A 22,914-nucleotide genomic window follows, 5' to 3' on the forward strand; every position below is an offset into this window, starting at 1 on the left:
AGTTTAGTGGAGCAGGTGCCGGCCATGAAGTCAGCCGCTCATAGACTTTTGAAATAGCTGAAGGTCTGGTCCTCAGGCAAATTGTCGGGACCTCAGACGGAGCGGTCGCCATGTGTCAGTGAGGGGATCGATCGTACTCACACTTTTCCTAAAATGTGACAGACTGCACAGCTCAAACACATAGTGGCTGTATGCACCGCAGCTCAGGGTCTGCATCTTGGATCAGATGATTGCACTCCGGTGATAAACCAGAGCCGCCAGGTGTATCTCATAGTTTCTTAGGAAGCAGCAGCATACAGCCTGGCACTATGTGGGTCCTGTATTTTGCAGCTTTACAGCAGGTGCACTCAGTATAAAGATGACTTGTGTGTCTTTAGGAATCAGCAGTCTCAATGTCCATATATATATATATATATATATATATATATATATATATAAAGATGACAGACTGTACCCTTAATGCATTTCTCTCTCCATAGTGAGCAGAGGTATATTATCCAGTGACAGGATTAGATGAATGTCATTTAGTCATAAGTCCATGCTTATTATCCTAGGTTTATTTACTTGCTTTAGTGCCTTCTTGGGCCTTCATATCAATTGGGTTAAATCCTGTATTCACCCTTTTCATGGTTCCTGTTCTGTGTCCCCTTCCTTGGCTCTGACATTGCAGTGGGCCAGGATTATGTTGCCCTCAGTGTGCTACCACAAATGGTTTACCTCTGTGGTTGCACATTGAGGACAGCACAGAGTCTAGTGGAAACTTACCCTTTCTCTTATAGGCTGGGTTAATTTGCGGGCCTGGGTTCACAATAATGCAGATGACACTTTGCACTCCCTGATGAAGGATATTCAGTCTGGGTATTGCCTGGTTACTCCATTGTGGAATGCTCGCAGGTTGAGAGAACTTAGCACACTGCAGACTAGGGGTGTGTGGGGTAGATGCGTAGTGAATTCACTAGGGTAACTTTATTATTATAAGCTAAAATTGTTTGCTCATCTCCAATCTCAGTCCATGGCTCCATTGTTTTAGGTATTTACAATTTATACAAATCCTAGTTGGTCAGTTCTCTGGTGCTCATTCTCTTATACTAGAATCTATTCTTAAGAAGTTTGGTAGCATGATTGGTCCTTGCCGCAACCACTCATGTCTATGTTCATATGGTTTGTCCAGTCACCACCCGAGTACCCTACCGAATCTCAGGCTTTTCTGGGAGGACAATATAGATCCTCTTCAAGATGGAGAGTGGGCTATGGCTTTGGAGAACCCTCAGATTTTTACAGCTTCTGTGTCTGCTGTACTTTGGGGAGTCCGCTGCCTACTCTGTTGAGAGGCTCATGACACAACATGTGCCCTGTGCTTTTCCATCTCCTGTTGATATTGTTTATCAGTTGGGGGGACATAATAGAAACTTTCAAATATATCATGGGTTTTAACAAAGTCCAGGAGGGAAACATTCTTCAAATGAAGAGAATTATCAGAACATAAGGACATGCACTGAAATTGGAGGGAGGTAGGTTCAGGAGAAATTTGAGGCCAATTACTTCACAGAAAGGGTAGTGGACAAGTGGAATAGCCTCCCATCAGAGGTGGTAGATGATTAGACATTAGTGCAATTTAAACATGCTTGGGATAGGCATATGAATATCCTTACAAAGAAATAAGAATCAAATAAGGTTTGAGGTAAAAAATATAATACAAAAAGGGGCAGACTAGATGGGCCAAGTGCTTCTTATCTGCCTTCAAATTCTATGTTTTTATGTGTTGTGATGTTGACATTGTTAATATGCTAACATTCTCAAAATGTCGTCATGTGATATGTTGACATTGGGATTAGACTGCAGGACAGGAGGGTTAGGTTTAGGCACTAGGCGGAGGTTAGGGTTAACCTACGGGAGAGTAGGTTAGGGTTAGGCACTAGGAGGAAGGTTAGGGGTGGGGATGAGGGTTAGGGGGAGAATACTTACAGAAATAGCCGCTCCATCAGATGTCTAAGCCGGAAATCACACTCACATGACCACCAGAAGACGCATTTGAAAGCAGTTTGTGGATTGGTTAAAACATATACTGTACAAGGGTAGCAGAGCTTCTTATCTCATATAATTGCATTCTCAGCTCTCAGATTCATAGTGGACACAGGATTGCAGAGGTATGTCAGATTAATATTGTACAGTATATTTTACCTGGTTCATATCTAAAATTATATTTTTTTATTTAGTAGTGTTTTAAATATAATTTTTCTTTTATCATGACAAATGATCGGCGGTATGTATTGCCGTCCCAGTTCGGCACCCGTGCGGGATACTGGCTGAGCTCTGACTTTTTTTTTAAAGGGGCAATCACTTACAAGGCAAAACCATACCTTGTAAGTGATTGCCCCTTTTAATAAAATGTCAGAGGAAACAAAATAAACAGATTAAAAAAAACAAAAAACCCGTCCATGTTCAGCTGGGATCCCGCACGGCAGCCGAACTCGGCCGGCATTACATCCCGCCTATGATGTTGGATATTGGTACTAAAAACATAACAAATGTGATTCATTATTAGTTTATTAATATGTAGTATTCACTGGGTTTATACAAGTCTAAAATAATCTAAAGTGCATTATTTTGTTTTGATTTGAAATATATCTTGTTGGCAGTGGTCCAGCAGACACTTATTGCCACCCTCTGCATTGTTATTGGCTTGTGCACACAGTCAGCATACAACTACAGCAGATTGGTCAGGTTGATTAATACGGTAAAGCATCAGTATAGACTGGAATGTGCTCAGTATTTGAGAAAAAAAGAAACCTTAAAAAAAAGTCTCTCTCTCTATTCTCTAGTAGTTTAAGTCAAAAATAGTCTAATCAATGTTTGTAATGGATGTTTAGTAGGAAACTGGCATGAGCTGTATAACTATAATAAGATAATAAACACTGATTTCAATGTATACAGCGCTGCAAATATGACTGTACTGGTGTTAGTCATCTCAGTCACCATCTGCTTAAAAAGCATCAGATGGATCTATGTGAAATATGTGAACTGTATTAGTATTCTCCATCTACACATCAAGTTATGTAATATACTGAAACATTCATCCTTTTAGCTACATATATAACTTTTTTGCATCAGAAGCCCTCTAGCTTTGAAGAGCTCAGATCAAAGCCACAATAACTATTTCAGGGGCTCTTATCTGTAGTACCCAGACTACATGTGTGGATGGAGCAAGAGATTATGCAGTAAAGCAAGTATTGATCTTCCGCACCACAAAAAGTTGCCCAAGGACATTTCAAGCTCACACATATATCCAATAATGATATTAAGCAATTGAATTATTTTATTTCACTGACCATACAAAAATTATAATAATATTCACATTTAAATCATATCAAAAAAGCCACTTTTAATGTCAGCTTAAAAATGATAAATTAATATAATTAAAAGGCATAAAAATCAGTAGCACCTGATAATGAAATCTGAAAAGCTTCTTTATTGTGTTGTTGTTATTATTATTATTATTATTATTATTATTAAATCACCAGCATATTCAATAGCACTTTACAATTGCCTACAAACACAGTAATAAAAATGAAGTGGTAAGAGCGAATAATGAAAACAGTGCTATAAAATATTAGATAAAAATATTAGAAATCAGATGGAATGGATTAAAACATGGGCCAATATTTACTAATATTCGTGTTTGAGTCGGTTTGTGTAGTGTTTAAACTCGTTTTGTATCGGGTGCATTTTCATGCAACTTTTTGAATCCATATACGCAAAGTTACTAAGCATTCGAGTTTATTGTTTTCGTGTTTCCCGATGTCGATGCCAGTCGTTTTTTTTCCCCACATTTCCGGCCGTCATTGTCGTTTGCGTACGTGTTTTTGTTGGATTTGCAGGTTTTTGCACTAAGTTAAACGCGGCAGGGTTTTTTTTTCCCCGCGGCCGCATTTTCACTTTGTTTCGATTTTCATCCCCGTTCGTGATTGGTTGTGTTTCAGATGGTAGGAGTGTCTGTGCGCAACCATATAAATACGCCCCAAACCGTCCGCACCTCGTGGGTTTAGTTAGTGGTGAGGAGGGAGGTTGTGCTGTGGAGGTAGGTGATTTTGTGGTTTGGTGAGGATTGTTGGTAGCGATTTCTGACTGTGGTATTGTGTTTGAAAGTCGTCTTGTCATTATTGTTGTCTTGTATTTTGTGGTTTTGTCTTTATTTATTTATTTATTTATTTATTATAGTTATAATAAACTATAGTTATTTTTCTTTATAGTCCCTTGTCAGTGTGTGTGTGTGTGTGTGTGTGTTGTGTAGTGGTAGTGGAGGAGTGTGTTGTTTGTCTTTTTTTTTTCCTGTGTTAACTGTTAACACACAATTATGTGTGACTCAGAGGTGGATGGTGTGAGTGAGGGGGAGGAGGTCGGTCAGGTGGAGGAGGTGAGTGTTAGTGAGGTTAGTGAGGTGGAGGAGGTGGGTGAGGTTGCTGCAGCAGCCTCAAGTGACAGTCAGAGTGCTCCGCAGCCATGCACCACTACTAAGACTGGGCGGAATGTTAAGTTTAGTTTTGCTGAAAATGTGGCATTGGTGCGTGAGCTGATGAAGTATCAGAGGCAGCTATTTGGGCCTGAGTCCACCAAGGTGCCATCACGGAGGAAGACGGTGTTGTGGGCGAAAGTAGTTGCTGCTGTCAATAGTGAGGGGGTGGTCAAGCGGACGGAGGACACATGCCGCAAACGGTACTATGACATAAAGCGACGTGTCAAGTCCAAAATGGCCAAGGAGGCCAAGTCGGCTCGGCAAACCGGTGGTGGGCAGCCCTATATTGCAAGATATCTGGAGTATGAGGAGCCCATGCGGAGTGTCATACCTCCTGAAGTTGTCTCTGCAACCCATGTCCGGGATTCAGATAGGCCAAGGAAGAATGGTGAGCCTGTGTTTTTTGTTTTAATTTTTGTATAAGTTGTATTTTGTAATCTGTGTCATGTGACGTTGCATATTACTTCCATCTTCAAGTGTGTGTTTGCAAATACATTGTTTTGGGTCATGTGTTAGCTAAAAGCCAATGTAACATCTTACTTTATTGTATGTCATGTGTTTTTCACACAGATATTTAGCATGTGTAGTTTGGACTTGTGTCTCTGATTTGTCCTGCAATAATGTTTTCCTTTTGGCTGTTTTGTTCTTTAAAAATATGACTGTTTTATATATAAGTGTTCCATGTTTTTTAGAATTAAAATAAGTCGTTGTCATGTTAGAGGCTGGAGTACTGGATAGTGGTTTGTAAACCACTTACATGTGTAAGGTCATCTTTACAGAAGGGTTTTTTTTTAATATAATTTATTTTTTTATTTATTTTTTTGCTTCTATTTGTTCTGTGACACCATACTGCATTTTTTTTTAAAATCTTAACATTTGCTGTTTTTTTTGTGTGGTCATATAGTGGTAATGTGTATTTGGATTGTCACATCACAGAGCCAATTAGATATTGCATCTGTATTATTTTTAAAAACCATTCAAAATTAATTTGTGGGTTTTTAAAAAAAAAAAACCCATTCCTTTAACTTGTGGCCTATATGTCAGTGTCCTGTACATGTTTGCCTGTCTTGATGTTGCCATAGTGCATATTTGAAAAATTATAATTATTTGTTTTGGTATTTCTGCTCCTTATGTTTTTTATAAAAAAAAACCAAGCATTTCTAAAGGTATAAATGTTTATAAGCATAATGGGTGGATGGATACACAATAGCATGATTTATGAATATATCTCATTTTATACAGTGTCGGAAAAAAGCAGTACTACTCGTCGGCCAGTAAATCCTAACACATCTGATGATGATGACGCTGCAGAAGCAGGTAAAGTGTCCATTGTAGTATAGGGTATGCTTGTAAAGGAATGGCCATAACAAAATTGCACTTTCATTAAAAGGTCCATCAAAAGAAGTATGGAGCAGCAGAAGTGGCTCTTCTGTAAGACATCACCACAAGAAACCTGTGGCCGAAAAGAAAGCAAGGTCGTCTGTCCCGCCACAAACACAGCAGGCTACCCCGCCACGAAGATTATCGTCCGTATGTTCTGTCCCCCCACTCCAAATTTTGGACACACCTCCAAGACGTCATCCACACTCCCCTCATCTTGATTGTGAGTATCAAACTGGAAAAAAAGTGTAAAATGTCAGAACATAATCAGTCATAACCGCATTAAGTCCAAACACATCCAAAACCAAAATACTTACCGCAGTAAGTAAAAGCTGAAATGGAATCCAAACTAAATGGCCTTGTCCACATCCAGTAAAGATATGTATGTCCACTTGAGTCATACAGTATGACATTGGGTGTAAGATGCTGCAACAAAAAAGCATGTTGGTTTGTTTGTAAAAAGTAAGTTTGTTTTTCAAAAAATCTCGTGTGCTTAAGGTAACATTGCAAAATACCTACAAAAACATTACTATGTTTGTTTGAACAAAGCTATAAGATAACACATTATGTATTACAATGTTTCTTTTATGCTGGAGTATGTGTGAGCTACAATAAAACTAAAGTGTTTGCTTTCACAATTAAGTAACCAGACACATTTGCCACAAGCAGGCATATGTATGTATTTAAGCTATGAGTGATGATGTTACTAGGCAGAATAGTTGAAAGCAACAGTGATTGACATGTGTTCCATGTGTAGTGTTTTGTTTTCATTTCACAACCATATGGGTAGCTAACGGAGATATGTTTAACATTTCAGCTTTGAGTCCTGGGAACAGCATCCCTCCGCAACAACACCAACACAGTGACATGGAGGAGACAAACATCTTAGAAATGCAGCCATTAATGCAAGGAATGAGCCCCCCAGCACCTGTGAGTACACCACCACAGCAAAGCACACCACCCCCACCACAACATAGCCCAACTACACCAGGAACACAAGGCCCTGATCAGGTGTTTTGGACTATTTGGGCTAGACAGCAGGCCACTAATGAAGATTGCCTGCGTAAGCAGACACAAATGTTTGCAAGCCTACCATCTCACCTCAGAAGAATCTCTAGAAATCTGAGTGGACAAAATGAGCAAACCACCAGAATAGGCAATACCATGGAACTCATGCGTACAGACATTACACAGGTCATGGGCAACTTACAGCGCATAATGGAAGAACAGCACAGACTAATGGAAGAACAGCACAGACAACAGCATAGTTATATGAGCATTTTTCAAAACAGTCAAAAGATTAATGAAAGCTTATTCAGAATAGTAGACAATCAAAATGCTGCTACACGTGAACTCAATGCCACCCTCACTAACCTGAATGAAACACTCAGATGCATGCACCAACAGCAAACAACCAGCAGTTCTGGTACGACTACTCCAAATATCACGCCAGTCTTATCACCACCAAGACGATCCACCAGAGCACGCCAACATGACAGTGCTAAAGGCAAAGGGCAGGACAAGCAGCCACCAAAAAAAAACGTAACAAAAAAAAGTTAGACATTTGTGATAATTAAAGTTAGCAAGTGTTTTTGATGCTTTACAAAATGTCACACTTAGCTCCTTACCCCTTTTGTAAACATCATTAATTATAAGTGCACCAAATTAATTGTGAAAAATAGTACGCACATTTATTCCTTTTCATTTATTTTGGGTATTGGAGGAGGAAAATGTTGATGGAGCCACACATACATGTTAGCAGGAAGTAAACTGACCACTTTATTTTTTTCTAATCATTACTCTTTCTAGATTCCAATCATTCTCTTTGCCTGCAGACAATCCAAATTACAATGCTAGTGATACATATCTTAGCTATCTTATCTATACAACATTACAAGATTAACACAATTGAGTGGCATAAAAAGCTTGTAATATGTTGCCTTTGTTTTTTTGGAAAAACATTGTACAAATGAATGTCAGTATTGTTGGGACAGGTTTGTGTGTGCTAAAAATTATTAAGCATGTTTTTACACATGATGCTGAAACAAACAAATATGTACTTTTTAAAAAAAATTCTGATTATTATAATGTATATGTGTGGCAAACTGTGTATTTACTTACACATCATCAAGTTTCCAGCATCAAACATTAGGAAATAAATTAATCCAGATTACAGTAAGTTTGTGAGTCTTAAATATGATGTTGCGTCACACAAAGGGACACATGTATTCCTCAAGGCAAACATATTATATGTTGAGGATAGTTTTTTGGGAACACAGGTTCTCAAACTCGGCCATCAGGAACCCACACAGTGCATGTTTTGCAGGTCTACTCACAGAATCACAAGTGACATAATTAGCTCCACCTGTGAACCTTTTTACATATGTCTGTGAGTAATTCATACACCTGTGCTTCTACTGGGTTACGAGAAAAACATGCACTGTGTGTGGGCCTGGGGGCAGAGTTTGTGAACCTGTGCATTAGGACATTACACACAATGATAAAGTGAAATACTAAATGGATGATGTGGGCTTAAGAAATTAGCACTGTAAGATTTCGAACACTTATCCAGACTTAATGCATGCCACTCATAATCTGTGGTTTTGATATTAAAAAGACACACAATACACATGCAAAATTTGTTGACCATATAGCGAGGGTATGTTTGTATGTGTCAAGGAGACAGACATTCTGAGTAATGGATTTTGACCAAAAAAACAAAACATCTATTTATGAAGACACAACAAATGAAATAAGCAAACCAAGCTTACCTTAGAAATAGCTATTGATGATGTGTTGCCTAACCTGCCTCCCTACATCAGTACTCCAAGTATCACCAGATGTCTCTAATTCCTCTGCTTGCTGGCTGCTTTCTTCCTCCTCCTCCATATGTGGCAGATGTTGTTGCAAACACATGTTATGAAGAAAGCAGCAGCAGAACACAATTTGAGTCACCTTGGAGGGACTATACAACAAAAGGCCACCAGACTTATCCAGACACCGAAACCTAGATTTCAGCACACCAAAACATCTTTCTATCACATTCCGCGTGGACTTATGTGCATGATTGTAATTGTGTTCAGCAGGGGTATCAGGTCGGGACAATGGAGTTAGAAGCCAAGAGAAACAGCCATATCCTCCATCACCTAAAAGACAGATACAGTAACGTGATTCATGTGAAGATACAGCAACGCATAAGTAACACACTGTGGGGCAGATGTATTAACCTGTAGAAGGCATAAGGAAGTGAAAAACCAGTGATATGTGCAAGGTAATAAAGGCAGCAGACAATCTGATCCTAAATGTTCATTTACATATTGGAGCAGATAGGCTGGTGCCTTTAACACCTTGCACAGATCACTGGTTTCTCACTTCCTTATGCCTTCTACAGGTTAATACATCTGCACCTGTATTTGGGCAAAGTATACACAGGTCTACACATATCAAATTACATACCCAGCAGCCATCCTTCTGGCATTTGTCCGTCCTCAAACTTATCAAAGAGGGATGACTGACTGAGGATGAAGGAGTCATGGCAGCCCCCAGGGTAACCAGCAACAACACATTATTTTGAGATTTTCATCACAAACCACCTGCACATTTGTGGATTGTTGAAAATGGCAGTTTGTATATATGTGCTGCCTGGTCTCAGCTGAATGTGTGTGCAATCTATGGCTCCAAGCACATTGGGCATGCCAGCCAGCTCATAGAAATCTACCCTGACGGCATGCCACTGACACTCCTGGGTAGGGAAGCAGATTGAGGCCTCGATGTGTGGCTGCAAAACAGCCAAAACCTGTGTGAACATTTTAAAGAACAATAAACTTGAGATTTTAGGACAGAACTGGCCACCGAAAAATTAAAACAAACACAAAACAGAAGAGGTTGTTAGGTATACATCACCTGTGTTAAGATTCTGGAAAATGTGGGCTGTGAGATTCCTATGACATCCCCAGACACAGCCTGAAAGCTGCCAGTAGCCATAAAGTGCAACACAGCCAGGAGTTTGTGCAGGCCTGAGACAGGGCGAGAGCGTGCTGTCTCAGGGTCTAGGCCCAGTTTGACAAGGTCATACAGACGGAAAATGTTGTTACGATTTAGACGGAACATCTGTATGACCTTATCAGACAATGCGTTAAAGTTTAAACGCCCCCTAAAAAAACGAGGCCTGCGCAGCCTCCGCGGAACCTGTACAACCTGCTGACCATGTTCAGTTTCTTGGCCCTGGGTACTTACAGGCTGATGTCTGAGTCTGAGGAATCCCACAGCACACAAAAGATCACTGGCCCACAGTCCTGCTGCCATTTCTGAGGGTAGGTGTTTTGAAATGGGGAGCAAGCCAACCTAGGTTGGAAAGGGTGCTATAGGTGTAATTCCAATTTTGAGTGTGCAGCAGCTGCCTGGATAGGTCAGTTACACCTATATACGGAATAGACACTAAAAAACAACAACAACAATAAGGCTGCGCTTAGAGAGATGAATTGTCTAAATATCAAATAAAATTTATTATCCTTAAAATCTGTCAGACACTTAAAATTAATTGTACACTGTGATAAATAGCCTCTAATCATTTAAACAACACATAAGCTTGTTCCAAATTTACCATAGGACCCAGTATGTTTAGAACCAATTGAATCCTGGGGCTATAGCATAGTCCCTGGGCTGGAAGAATATGTCCCAACGCTGGAGGATTTTAGCAGTTCCAATATTAAATCATGAGTTTAGGAAAGTCCTCACCAGTTGTGCGTTAAGCGAACAAAAGTCCAGTCCTTGGTTGCGGATGTGGTTCGATGTTGGCAGTTTTGTGGGGTCCACGGTGGTCCAAGCAAAAGTGATGGGTTGTGGTAGGATGATGAGAAGGCTCACACCTGACGCGTTTCACAGCTACTGCTGCTTTATCAAAGGTGACTTCAGCTCATAACTAACAGTGTATTTATACCATAGTTAATTACCTCATTCATAACACATGTGTAGACAATTCATCTCTTTATATATGCACAAACTTTAAAAATAGACCTTTTTCCTTAAACCTAATTAGACTCAGAGGCATAGTAAAGTGAAAATTGATTATATTTATTTATTGAAAATAGTTTAAAATTATGATTGCTGGAGCCGCGGGTGTTGGAACGCACGCGGACCTTCATACTTCCGGCCTTTGGACCGCATCTGTTGCTATGGTGCCAGAGCCTTTTTCTCACCAATCTCACAGCGCCAGCGTGATCACGTGACTGGTCTTTTGTAGCGTAACGTAATGTCCGTGTGTTGGGCCGCACACGGACTCCCACACTTCCGGTCAGTGAACCGCATCTGTTCCTATGGCGATTGGGTGTGTTTACACTCCATTCCCACGGCTCAGCGCAGTCACATGATTGGTCTCTCCGTACATATTTAATAAATTTCAAGCATGAATATTTAACTGATTTGGAAAATAACCCTTTGTCAATTCGTGACTTAAAAAACATAGCCTAACTGTTATGGTTATATGGGTCAGTGAGGATCTTACATCGTTTCTATGCTGATTTTAATTATAAACTCTTGTTATCCACTGATTAATCCCTTCATTATGTAGGCATAACAACAGCAGTTTTTATCTGTATCATTAATCATGTATGGAAGACATTATAACTTTTAGATCAAGTCTATAACAATATTACGCCAGAGCTCATTTCTAACTTCTTAATATTCGAGTTCTTAAACAAATAGTTTCTATGTACTACAAGAAGTATCTTAATAGCATAAATTTCTTGCTGATGGTTCAACTTAGAAACAGTTTCTTCAGCAGAAATATAGATACAATGTTTTCTGAAAATACAAAATAGCTACACATAGGGCTGTCTGCTTCTTAAATTCCTGTGTAGTAATACTTTAGACAGCTTCCCTCTTTATGGTTGTCATAAAACCGATATATTTATGCCCAACTTGTTGTACATATATTTTTTATTTTTTATTATTTCTTGTTCTGGGGGGAGGGTTTTCAAATATTCTTAAAATGTATTTATTATGGAATACTTAGATTAGATAACACAATTAAGTTCTACTGTTTCATTTAGACCTGCAGGAAATATACTATTCAATTTCAACATCCAATAGACTTCCTGTCGACAGAGTTTTATAACGATCTCTACCACGTGGAGTATTATGTATGAATTCTAAGCCTAATACCTTAAGGCATTTGGGATTACCGTGATGGTTGTCAGCATAGTGTTTTGACACACTATGTGTGGAAATCTTCTTGATAATATTCCTGCGGTGCTCAAGAAATCTCGTTCTTAAGACCGCAGGAATATTATCAAGAAGAAGATAGTATTACAGGTTGAGTATCCCTTATCCAAAATGCTTGGGACCAGAGGTATTTTGGATAAGGGATTTTTCTGTATTTTGGAATAATTGCATACCATAATGAGATATCATGGCGATGGGACCTAAATCTAAGCACAGAATGCATTTATGTTTCATATACACCTTATACACACATCCTGAATGTCATTTTAGCCAATATTTTTTATAACTGTGCATTAAACAAAGTGTGTGTACATTCACACAATTCATTTATGTTTCTTATACACACAGCCTGAAGGTCATTTAATACAATATTTTTAATAACTTTGTGTATTAAACAAGGTTTGTGTACATTGAGCCATCAAAAAACAAAAGTTTCACTATCTCACTCTCACTCCAAAAAGTCCGTATTTCGGAATATTCCGTATTTCGGATATTTGGATATGGGATACTCAACCTGTACTACACAGGAATTTAAGAAGCAGACAGCCCTATGTGTAGCTATTTTGTATTATTTTCAGAAAACATTGTATCTTTATATTTCTGCTGAAGAAGCTGTTTCTAAGTTGAACCATCAGCAAGAAATTTATGCTATTCAGATACTTCTTGTAGTACTTAGAAACTATTTGTTTAAGAACTCGTATATTAAGAAGCTAGAAATGAGCTCTGGCGTAATATTGTTATAGACTTGATCTAAAAGTTATAATGTCTTGTATACATGATTAATGATACAGATAAAAACTGCTGTTATGCCTACATAATGAAGGGATTAATCAGTGGATAACAAGAGTTTATAATTAAAATCAGCAGAGAAACGATGTAAGATCCTCACTGACCCATATAACCATAACAGTTAGGCTTTGTTTTTAAGTCACGAATTGATAAAGGGTTATTTTCCAAATCAGTTAAATATTCATGCTTGAAATTTATTAAATATGTACGGAGAGACCGATCATGTGACTGCGCTGAGCCGTGGGAATGGAGTGTAAACACACCCCATCGCCATAGGAACAGATGCGGTTCACTGACCGGAAGTGTGGGAGTCCGTGTGCGGCCCAACACACGGACATTACGTTACGCTACAAAAGACCAGTCACGTGATCTCGCTGGCGCTGTGAGATTGGTGAGAAAAAGGCTCCGGCACCATAGCAACAGATGCGGTCCAAAGGCCGGAAGTATGAAGGTCCGCGTGCGTTCCAACACCCGCGGCTCCAGCAATCATAATTTTAAACTATTTTCAATAAATAAATATAATCAATTTTCACTTTACTATGCCTCGGAGTCTAATTAGGTTTAAGGAAAAAGGTCTATTTTTAAAGTTTGTGCATATATAAAGAGATGAATTGTCTACACATGTGTTATGAATGAGGTAATTAACTATGGTATAAATACACTGTTAGTTATGAGCTGAAGTCACCTTTGATAAAGCAGCAGTAGCTGTGAAACGCGTCAGGTGTGAGCCTTCTCATCATCCTACCACAACCCATCACTTTTGCTTGGACCACCGTGGACCCCACAAAACTGCCAACATCGAACCACATCCGCAACCAAGGACTGGACTTTTGTTCGCTTAACGCACAACTGGTGAGGACTTTCCTAAACTCATGATTTAATATTGGAACTGCTAAAATCCTCCAGCGTTGGGACATATTCTTCCAGCCCAGGGACTATGCTATAGCCCCAGGATTCAATTGGTTCTAAACATACAGGGTCCTATGGTAGATTTGGAACAAGCTTATGTGTTGTTTAAATGATGATTAGAGGCTATTTATCACAGTGTACAATTAATTTTAAGTGTCTATTTGACAGATTTTAAGGATAAGAAATTTTATTTGATATTTAGACAATTCATCTCTCTAAGCGCAGCCTTATTGTTGTTGTTTTTTAGTCTGTGTTTTGAAATGGGCCTAACATCCTTTTATAGGCATCCTAATTCAGGTGTGAGTGATTTTTTATTTGCAACACATGTAAACACGACTGAAAAAAGCAGGTCTATTTTTTGGCCGCTTATTTTAACGAATCGCAAAAAAATACGACTGCATTTGAGCCCTCAGAGACTAACACCCAAATACGAATGAATAGTGAATTCCCGTATTCTATGAAATAACAGCCGCGTTTGACCAATGGTCTATTCATTCGTATTTCGGGACGTTGTCATTCAAACCATTACGAATAGACCAAACACTGCAGAGATTGGTGCTTAGTGAATTCCCGGATTGGGACTTAGAAAAAAAAAAAAACACAAATCGACCAAACTCGGACTTTTAGTAAATATTGGCCATGCAATTTTATGAACAATGGTAATAATCGCAGGACATTTCATGTGCAAATTCATTTCTCAGACAACAATAAAGAAAATAGATATTTAAAAAAAATGCCCTTTCTTCTCTTATAAGTAAGTCTGAGAGGCAGATTTATTAAGCCTGGTGAAGTGATAAAGTGGAAGGTGATAAAGTACCAGCCAATCGGCTCCTAACATCCATGTTACAGGCTGGGTTTGAAAAATGACAGTTAGGAGCTGACTGGCTGGAGCGTTATCACCTTCCACTTTATCACTTCACCAGGCTTAATAAATCTGCCCCTCAGTTCGTAACTATGCAGTATGAGAATATATGAAGATAAGTGCCTGTTCCCATTTTTGAACTTAGTGTGTTGTTGTTATTATTATTATTATTACCACCAGTTATTGACCCAAAAAGCAAAATGATTGATCAGTCACTCCTTTGATATGTTTAGTAAGTCCTGTAATATAATTACCACATCCTTGTCACAGTCTTTTGGGTCCTTTTAGTGGAATAGCATCACGCCTAAAGATGGATCCCTTGTATATGGTGGTGTTTCTAGCCGGGAGAAATATAAGTGCTGAATCAAACTAGATGATGGAATAAGATGCTATATGCAAGGTCAGTAGGTCCAGTTCAGGCTTTCTGATGTAGCTGGTAAGTCGTTGTGATGCAAGGAGATGGGGAGTAGCTGTACAACTGTCGTATTTTGCGGTTACTATACAGCTTTTTCAAAGACCTTTGCAAGTGTAGATATCTTTGTCCAAAAGCAAATCTGAAGTATATTGGAAAAAGACTGCTTGAGAAAAAGCAGATTCGGGACCACCAAACCGCCTTCTGAATAACTTATACTCAATTTAACCATTGCTTTTTGTGGCTTTCCATGCCACCTTATGCATTTAGAAAAAGCTTGAGAGCCACATCTGCTTTAGTCAGTTATAGTGGTAACATCTGGATTAACATCTGAACTGGCATGATCAGATCACAAGTCCCCAAACCCCACTGTGTCCCCTGAGGAGATCTGTTCTGCAGATGTGCATAATATAATAATTAAATATAAAAAATACTTTTTCAACTATATTATAAAAAAAAAAAATTATGAAGAATTTTGAAGGGAAAGATTGTCAATTAAGAAAGTTTAGGAAAAATAGTACTTTTCAGTACTGTCACTCTTCCAACAAAGGGAGATAAAGATTTCCAAGTAGTATGTAGTTTGGTTACTTTATTGAGTGACTGACATTTTAGAAGTGATGTAAAGTACTAAATATTTTATTTTAGAAGTAGCCAATTGGAAAGAGGAGAGTGAGGGGGCCAAATGTAAAGCACGAAGAGTCCACAAATGGGCATAATCTCAGATTTATCGGCATTGACATGGTATCCTGTGAAGGAACTAAGGGCTTTATTTATGAAGCGGCAGCTTTTGTAAGCCGCTGGATCCCAGTGAGTTTGAGGTAAATTATTAAAAATAGCATGTTGGACTTTACACTAACTGAGTGTAGTTTTACATTTTCACCTCCAAACCGCCAGGAAGCGGCATCATATAAAATCCGTCTCTTGGAAATAATGCCTTAAATCTGTCTATAAAGTTTAAAATCACTGCAGTCGATCATGTCGGGTTAGAGACAAATAGCAACACATCACCAGCAAAAAGTGCTAATTTCAGATACTCCCAGCCCACTCAAATTCACCAAAACACAGCAGACTGACGGAGAGCAACTGCCAACAGCTCTAATGCAAACAGCAATGGTGACAACGGACAGCCTTGTCTAGTTCCATATTGTGCAGCAAATGAGAAGGAAAACAATTACAGGAGACTTGTGAGGTACAGTATGAATTACCGCTGTGAAGTCCAATGGAAGGCCAAAGTGAGTGTGTAAAATAGGTGGTCCCAGGAGATCAATTCAAATACCTTCTCTGCATCAAGGGAAGGAAGCACATTCGAACCATGATCCTCCTAGGAGTGAAGCCATTGAATTACCGAAAGGACTCTTCAAATATTTACCACCGAATGGCACCGGCAAATATAATAGAGGGTAGTACTTCTTTCAGTCTGTCAGCCAGGACCTTCATCAAAAGCGTATAGTCTGTGTCAAGGAGTGAAATAGGTCTATAACCTCCAGAGAGTTCAAGATTTCTCCCTGCTTTAGGCATAATATTAATAATTGTTGAGTTCAATTACTAGGAAGGTGTTCCATAATGTAATTAAAGACATTAGTTAGAGTGTCAAAGATCCTGGTTGATAATTTGAGGTAATTACCAGGAACTTTGTCAGGTTTCAATGATTTGTTAAGCCATCCATTAGTTGTATTCTTTTCAACACCTTAGCTTAGTTACCACCCTCTATGTAGAATAAAGACAACTGAATTGCTATTCAAAGAGGTCACAGACAAATGTATTGATCAGATTGGAATTGATAATCAAGGATGTCAAATAAAGCAGTGCTTACCAGGTGCGGATCCAGAGGTGGGGCTGCAGCTCAGTTCAAAATTCAAATAGGGGAGCCACACCACCTGCCAGTGAGTGAGTTTGAAATGGCAGTTTGTGATAGATGGTCTTGCTCCCCTGTTTGAAATTTGGGGCTGCCACTGTTGCTTACCTTCGACCACAGCCCCGTACATATATTTTGCACATAAGTTATTAAATTTGGACGGGACAATACATCTCACCCCTGTGCAATTGAGCTGAGCGGTACCACTTCCCATTCAATTGGCTTAGCACTGGTCCATCCTTGCAATGACAACCAGGTCGACCCTTGAAATCATGATAAACTCGCCGCTTATCCATGGTACATGCCAGCCAACCGTAATTATGCCACTACAGGCTGCCGAGGAGCACTGCTTTCCACCAACAACTGATTCACTGAACCCAGGACCACCACCCCCCTGCGACCCCTAAGCCTTATTGCTTGACGTGACAGATGTAGTCTAGAAACATATCCTAATGTCAAAGGTACCCTATCCTGCCTATTGAGGCTGAACCATATGCTGGGGTACCTGACAACCAACCCCCATTGCTACAACAAACTGGGATATGGCCTTGTTTACCTTCTCACCCATTCTAATGTTGCCCTACCCCGTGCTTTGGGAACAATTTCGGTCCACACTATCACCGTCCTAGGCCACCTGCTCCCAAACCACTGAATATTTGCTTTTATTGCCCTGATTAGCTCGATACCTTTAACATTTTCCCAAATTGTTGCCTCCTAACTGTATCAGTACTCGGTACTGTGCCCCATGATTCCTCAGCCTTACGTAGCAGCCCTTGTAACTTGCTCCACCACATCCCCCTGACACCTAACCATTCTACCTGCGCCCCACATAGCTGTGCCACTTTTCCATCTGCTTTTTTACAGCTGGCCCAGTAAATATAAGAGTGTCCCACAAGCCACAACGTAACAGCCCTTGTTAGCAAACCTGTAATGAGGAGTTCAGTATTCTTGTTAATAAAGTTGCACAACACCAAATGGACAATTCAATGCTCAAAGGTATGTGACTTTTTTGCGACCCATATGAAGGTGAACACCACAAAATCTCTTTTTTGAGGGCAAAACTAGAAAGAACTTCATTCCACCAAAGTGGCGGGCAACCTAAAGTCTTGTGTTTCAGAAAAGACACACCGTGAGCTCGCTTAACAACTAATTTTATTGTTGCGCAAATAAATCTTATAAGCCCTCAACTCCCACTGACCCAGTCTCTTAATGTTGCTATTGGATGATCCTTCGGCTGCTGTGCAGGTCGCTGCTCTTATTCTGAATGAAGAGGTGCTATAGTCTACTTCTGGCAAGTTTAATGCCCAAATGCATTTTTTGAACACGCTATGAAACTGGTATTTATTCAGCGGGGACCCATAACTGTGTATTAACCATTGGTATATTTGTCCCTGCGGTCTCTTGTGTGCATAATTACCTGTTAGCGCCACCAGACACATAACCAATGCCCTTTTCCCAGCTAGTCCATTTTTGACCTCTGGATTTTACAAAGCAATTTATCTTCTTTTACCAACACATTGCTTGTGAAGACATGGCTACTTTTGTTCAGCCCCACCCATGACACAACCAAACTTACTCTAACAGCACGTTGCGGTCATTCTTACATTCTGACATATACTGCCCTTGCTCACTAGGAACGCCTGCCAATCATTATAAGCTGCCTCATATATGTTCAGTGTTCCTAGAGCTAAGGCATTCCTCACTAGTCCTGTTATGCCAGACTGGTAATCTGCCAGATATAAGCAGGCCACTGTAAACCATCTATACTGGCCCCTGGCGCGAGCGCTCAAATTCTATCCCATTGACCCCTAGATAACGCATCTGCAGTATTGTTCTTCTCCCCGGGTACGTGATGAGCCATGGACTTGCTATTGCCTTGCAGGCACCGCAGTGCCAAATACTTTAACAGTTTCAGAGCGGAGGGATTCCGTTCTCTGATTAGCTATTGCCTGAATAACTCCCATGTTATCACACCAAACACCATGGGCCGGATGTAATGCCGTCCGAGCTGGGCGGAGGTGCGGGTTGCTTGCCAAACTCTGACTTTTTTTTTTAAAGCAGCAGTCATTTACAAAGCAAGGGTTTGCCTTGTAAATGATTGCAGCTTTAAAAAAAGTCAGAGATTGGCAACCTGCACTTCTGGCCAACACAGATGGCATTACATCTGACCCTGTGTGTCTGTCCGCTTATCTATCTGCTCATAGCTCAACGTCTATGACTATTGGAAACTGCTCCAGCAGCTGCCCACCATGATTCTGGGCGCACAGCACTCCCCATGGAAAACTGCACCAAAACCGACCGACGTGGAGGCATCAGTGTACAGTTGCAACTCAGTGCTAGCCACTGGCCAGGGCAACCACATCCGCACGCTATTGAAACCACTTAGGAGCTGCAACCATACCTGTATGTCCTCCCTTAATCCCAATATTGACTGCATTTGTTTAAGCATGACCTTTTTTGCATTTAGAAATTCCAATAACGGGCTTCTCCACTTTGCCACCTTTTCCACTGGCAAGTGACACAACCTCAATGCAAATCTATCTCTATTACTAGAAATGTTATCCTTGTGGTGGGCCCATTACCTTTAATCTCTAGCTATTGGCACCCCCAAAATCTGAAACAATAGGCGGGATGTAATGCTGCCCAAGTTCAGCCGGCGTGTGGGATGCCGGCCAAACTCTGACTTTTTTTTAAAGGAGCAATCACTTACAAGGGAAAACCTTGCCTTGTAAGTGATTGCCCCTTTAAAAAAAGTCTGAATATGGCCAGCATCCCGCACGTCGGTCAGACTCAGGCGGCATTACATCCCGCCCAATGGCTGGTCTGAAAAGGGAAGCTTCTTGCAGACCTGGCTATCCTTAGGACCTACCATCAGAAAACCATCCAAATAATGCGCAACTCCCTTTTGGCCCGTGCCTACATGAATGCACCATTCCAGGAAGGAACTATAACGTTCAAAATTTGCACAGGAAATTGAACAACCCATGTGTAGGCATTTGTCTATGAAATACTTGCCTCTTACTTTAAACTCCATGTATCTGAAAGACTCAGTGGTAGAGTGGAAGCAGGCAAAAAGTGGACTTGATGTCCACGTTCTCCAACAAGGCACCTTTTCAAACACCCTGGACCATCACCATCGCCTGTTCGAATGACTAGTATGTGACTTTACAGTCTAAGAGGTTTAATGCGTCTTTTACTGAGCCTCCTTCCGGGAATGACAGGTGTTGAATCAAGCAGAACTTTCCGGGTTCCTTCTTGGGTATCACACCTAATGGGGTATCTCACCTAATGGGGACACGCATAAACTTTTCAGAAGCGATGAGTGAAAAGGGCAGCGCGTGCGGCTGTACTAGATTTCTGCCACAACTTTAGCTCTCACCACCTCTGGGAACTCTGTGGCCGACTCTGGCTTGAAATACCTTTTAAAAATCATATGGATATCATATTTCCTGCCACAGTCTGAATTCAAATATTAGTGAAGTAATGCGAATAGGTAGCAGGGAGTTATATCAGTTTCCCAAACTCTGCCATTACGGTACAAGTTTTAAAGATATCCATGCTTGAGTCCAGATGATTAAATCAAATTGACTAGGGCACTAATTAAGTCACCTGTGCTCAAGCATAGATATCCTTAAAACCTTTACTGTAATGGCAGAGTTCAGAATATGATTTAGCAGCCATACTACTGATTTATTTATCGTCAGTGGGAGGGATCCAGAAGCAAACTGAAGCGACTGTCGCCATTGTCATCATCATCATTGCATATTGAATACGGAATACATACTATTCACCGACAGCGGGATCCCGGCCACCAGTATACAGGCAGCGGGGCGAGTGCTAGAAAGCCCCTTGCAGGTTATATTCTCCCTCTATGGGTGTTGTGGACACCCATAGAGGGAGAAAAGGCTGTGGTGTCAGTATTCCGGCAGCGGTATTTACCCGCCTGTCGGGATTCTGGCCTTGGCATTGTGACCACCGGGATTCCGACAGGTGGTCTCCTGATCACCTCCCTTGTGTATACAATGGGTCCAGCACCAACAAGAGAAGTTCCTCCTGACAGGTGCATGTGCATCTGTGACCTTACTGTATTCAACCTATTGCATACTTGCCTACTCTCCCAGAAACTGCGGGAGGCTCCCGTATTTTGGGGTAACCCCCCGCACCCCCGGAAGAGTAGGCAAGTCTCCCGCATCCTGCTCGCATCCTAGTGATGTGGGCAGGATGGAGAGATACTCTCCTGAGTTCGCAGGTCTGTGGAGTGGGGAAGGGGTTAAAATGACGCAAATCGCATCATTTTAACCCCGCCCTCTTCCTGCGGACCCGCAAATAGCGGCGTTTTCCAGATGTGGGGGCGGGGCTTGATGATGTCACAGCCCGGCCCCTTTTCCTGAAGTCTCCTGCAGCGTCTCCTCTCTGGGCTTCTCCCGGAGAGGAGACATTAAAAGTAGTGATGAGCGCCTGAAATTTTTCGGGTTTTGTGTTTTGGTTTTGGGTTCGGTTCCGCGGCCGTGTTTTGGGTTCGACCGCGTTTTGTCAAAACCTCACCGAATTTTTTTTGTCGGATTCGGGTGTGTTTTGGATTCGGGTGTTTTTTTCAAAAAACCCTAAAAAACAGCTTAAATCATAGAATTTGGGGGTCATTTTGATCCCATATTATTATTAACCTCAAAAACCATAATTTCCACTCATTTTCAGTCTATTCTGAATACCTCACACCTCACAATATTATTTTTAGTCCTAAAATTTGCACCGAGGTCGCTGGATGACTAAGCTAAGCGACCCTAGTGGCCGACACAAACACCTGGCCCATCTAGGAGTGGCACTGCAGTGTCACGCAGGATGTCCCTTCCAAAAAACCCTCCCCAAACAGCACATGACGCAAAGAAAAAAAGAGGCGCAATGAGGTAGCTGTGTGAGTAAGATTAGCGACCCTAGTGGCCGACACAAACACCGGGCCCATTTAGGAGTGGCACTGCAGTGTCACGCAGGATGTCCCTTCCAAAAAACCCTCCCCAAACAGCACATGACGCAAAGAAAAAAAGAGGCGCAATGAGGTAGCTGTGTGAGTAAGATTAGCGACCCTAGTGGCCGACACAAACACCGGGCCCATCCAGGAGTGGCACTGCAGTGTCACGCAGGATGGCCCTTCCAAAAAACACTCCCCAAACAGCACATGACGCAAAGAAAAAAAGAGGCGCAATGAGGTAGCTGACTGTGTGAGTAAGATAAGCGACCCTAGTGGCCGACACAAACACCGGGCCCATTTAGGAGTGGCACTGCAGTGTCACGCAGGATGTCCCTTCCAAAAAACCCTCCCCAAACAGCACATGACGCAAAGAAAAAAAGAGGCGCAATGAGGTAGCTGTGTGAGTAAGATTAGCGACCCTAGTGGCCGACACAAACACCGGGCCCATCTAGGAGTGGCACTGCAGTGTCACGTAGGATGTCCCTTCCAAAAAACCCTCCCCAAACAGCACATGACGCAAAGAAAAAAAGAGGCGCAATGAGGTAGCTGTGTGAGTAAGATTAGCGACCGTAGTGGCCGACACAAACACCGGGCCCATTTAGGAGTGGCACTGCAGTGTCACGCAGGATGTCCCTTCCAAAAAACCCTCCCCAAACAGCACATGACGCAAAGAAAAAAAGAGGCGCAATGAGGTAGCTGTGTGAGTAAGATTAGCGGCCCTAGTGGCCGACACAAACACCGGGCCCATCTAGGAGTGGCACTGCAGTGTCACGCAGGATGGCCCTTCCAAAAAACACTCCCCAAACAGCACATGACGCAAAGAAAAAAAGAGGCGCAATGAGGTAGCTGTGTGAGTAAGATTAGCGACCCTAGTGGCCGACACAAACACCGGGCCCATTTAGGAGTGGCACTGCAGTGTCACGCAGGATGTCCCTTCCAAAAAACCCTCCCCAATCAGCACATGATGCAAAGAAAAAGAAAAGAAAAAAGAGGTGCAAGATGGAAT

General features: G+C 41.2%; 2 protein-coding genes across 2 annotated transcripts in view; both read left to right on the top strand.

Annotated features, from left to right (window-relative positions):
- Positions 1 to 22,914, top strand: part of SHC3 (SHC adaptor protein 3) — a 166,739-nt gene that overhangs the window by 20,126 nt on the left and 123,699 nt on the right. The window lies entirely within an intron of this gene.
- On the top strand, positions 5,880 to 7,895 carry LOC134893668 (uncharacterized). Its single transcript, XM_063913704.1, has 2 exons — positions 5,880 to 6,116; positions 6,711 to 7,895. The coding sequence occupies exon 2, from the start codon at positions 6,761 to 6,763 to the stop codon at positions 7,451 to 7,453; it is 693 nt and encodes a 230-aa protein (XP_063769774.1). The 5' UTR covers positions 5,880 to 6,116; positions 6,711 to 6,760; the 3' UTR covers positions 7,454 to 7,895.

The sequence above is a fragment of the Pseudophryne corroboree genome, chromosome 1 (genome assembly GCF_028390025.1).
Source record: "Pseudophryne corroboree isolate aPseCor3 chromosome 1, aPseCor3.hap2, whole genome shotgun sequence".
Classification (NCBI taxonomy): domain Eukaryota; kingdom Metazoa; phylum Chordata; class Amphibia; order Anura; family Myobatrachidae; genus Pseudophryne; species Pseudophryne corroboree.

What these genes read in the sequence shown, in the direction of transcription:
- LOC134893668 (XM_063913704.1), top strand. Translation starts at nt 6,761, where the DNA reads ATGGAGGAGACAAACATCTTAGAAATGCAGCCATTAATGCAAGGAATG.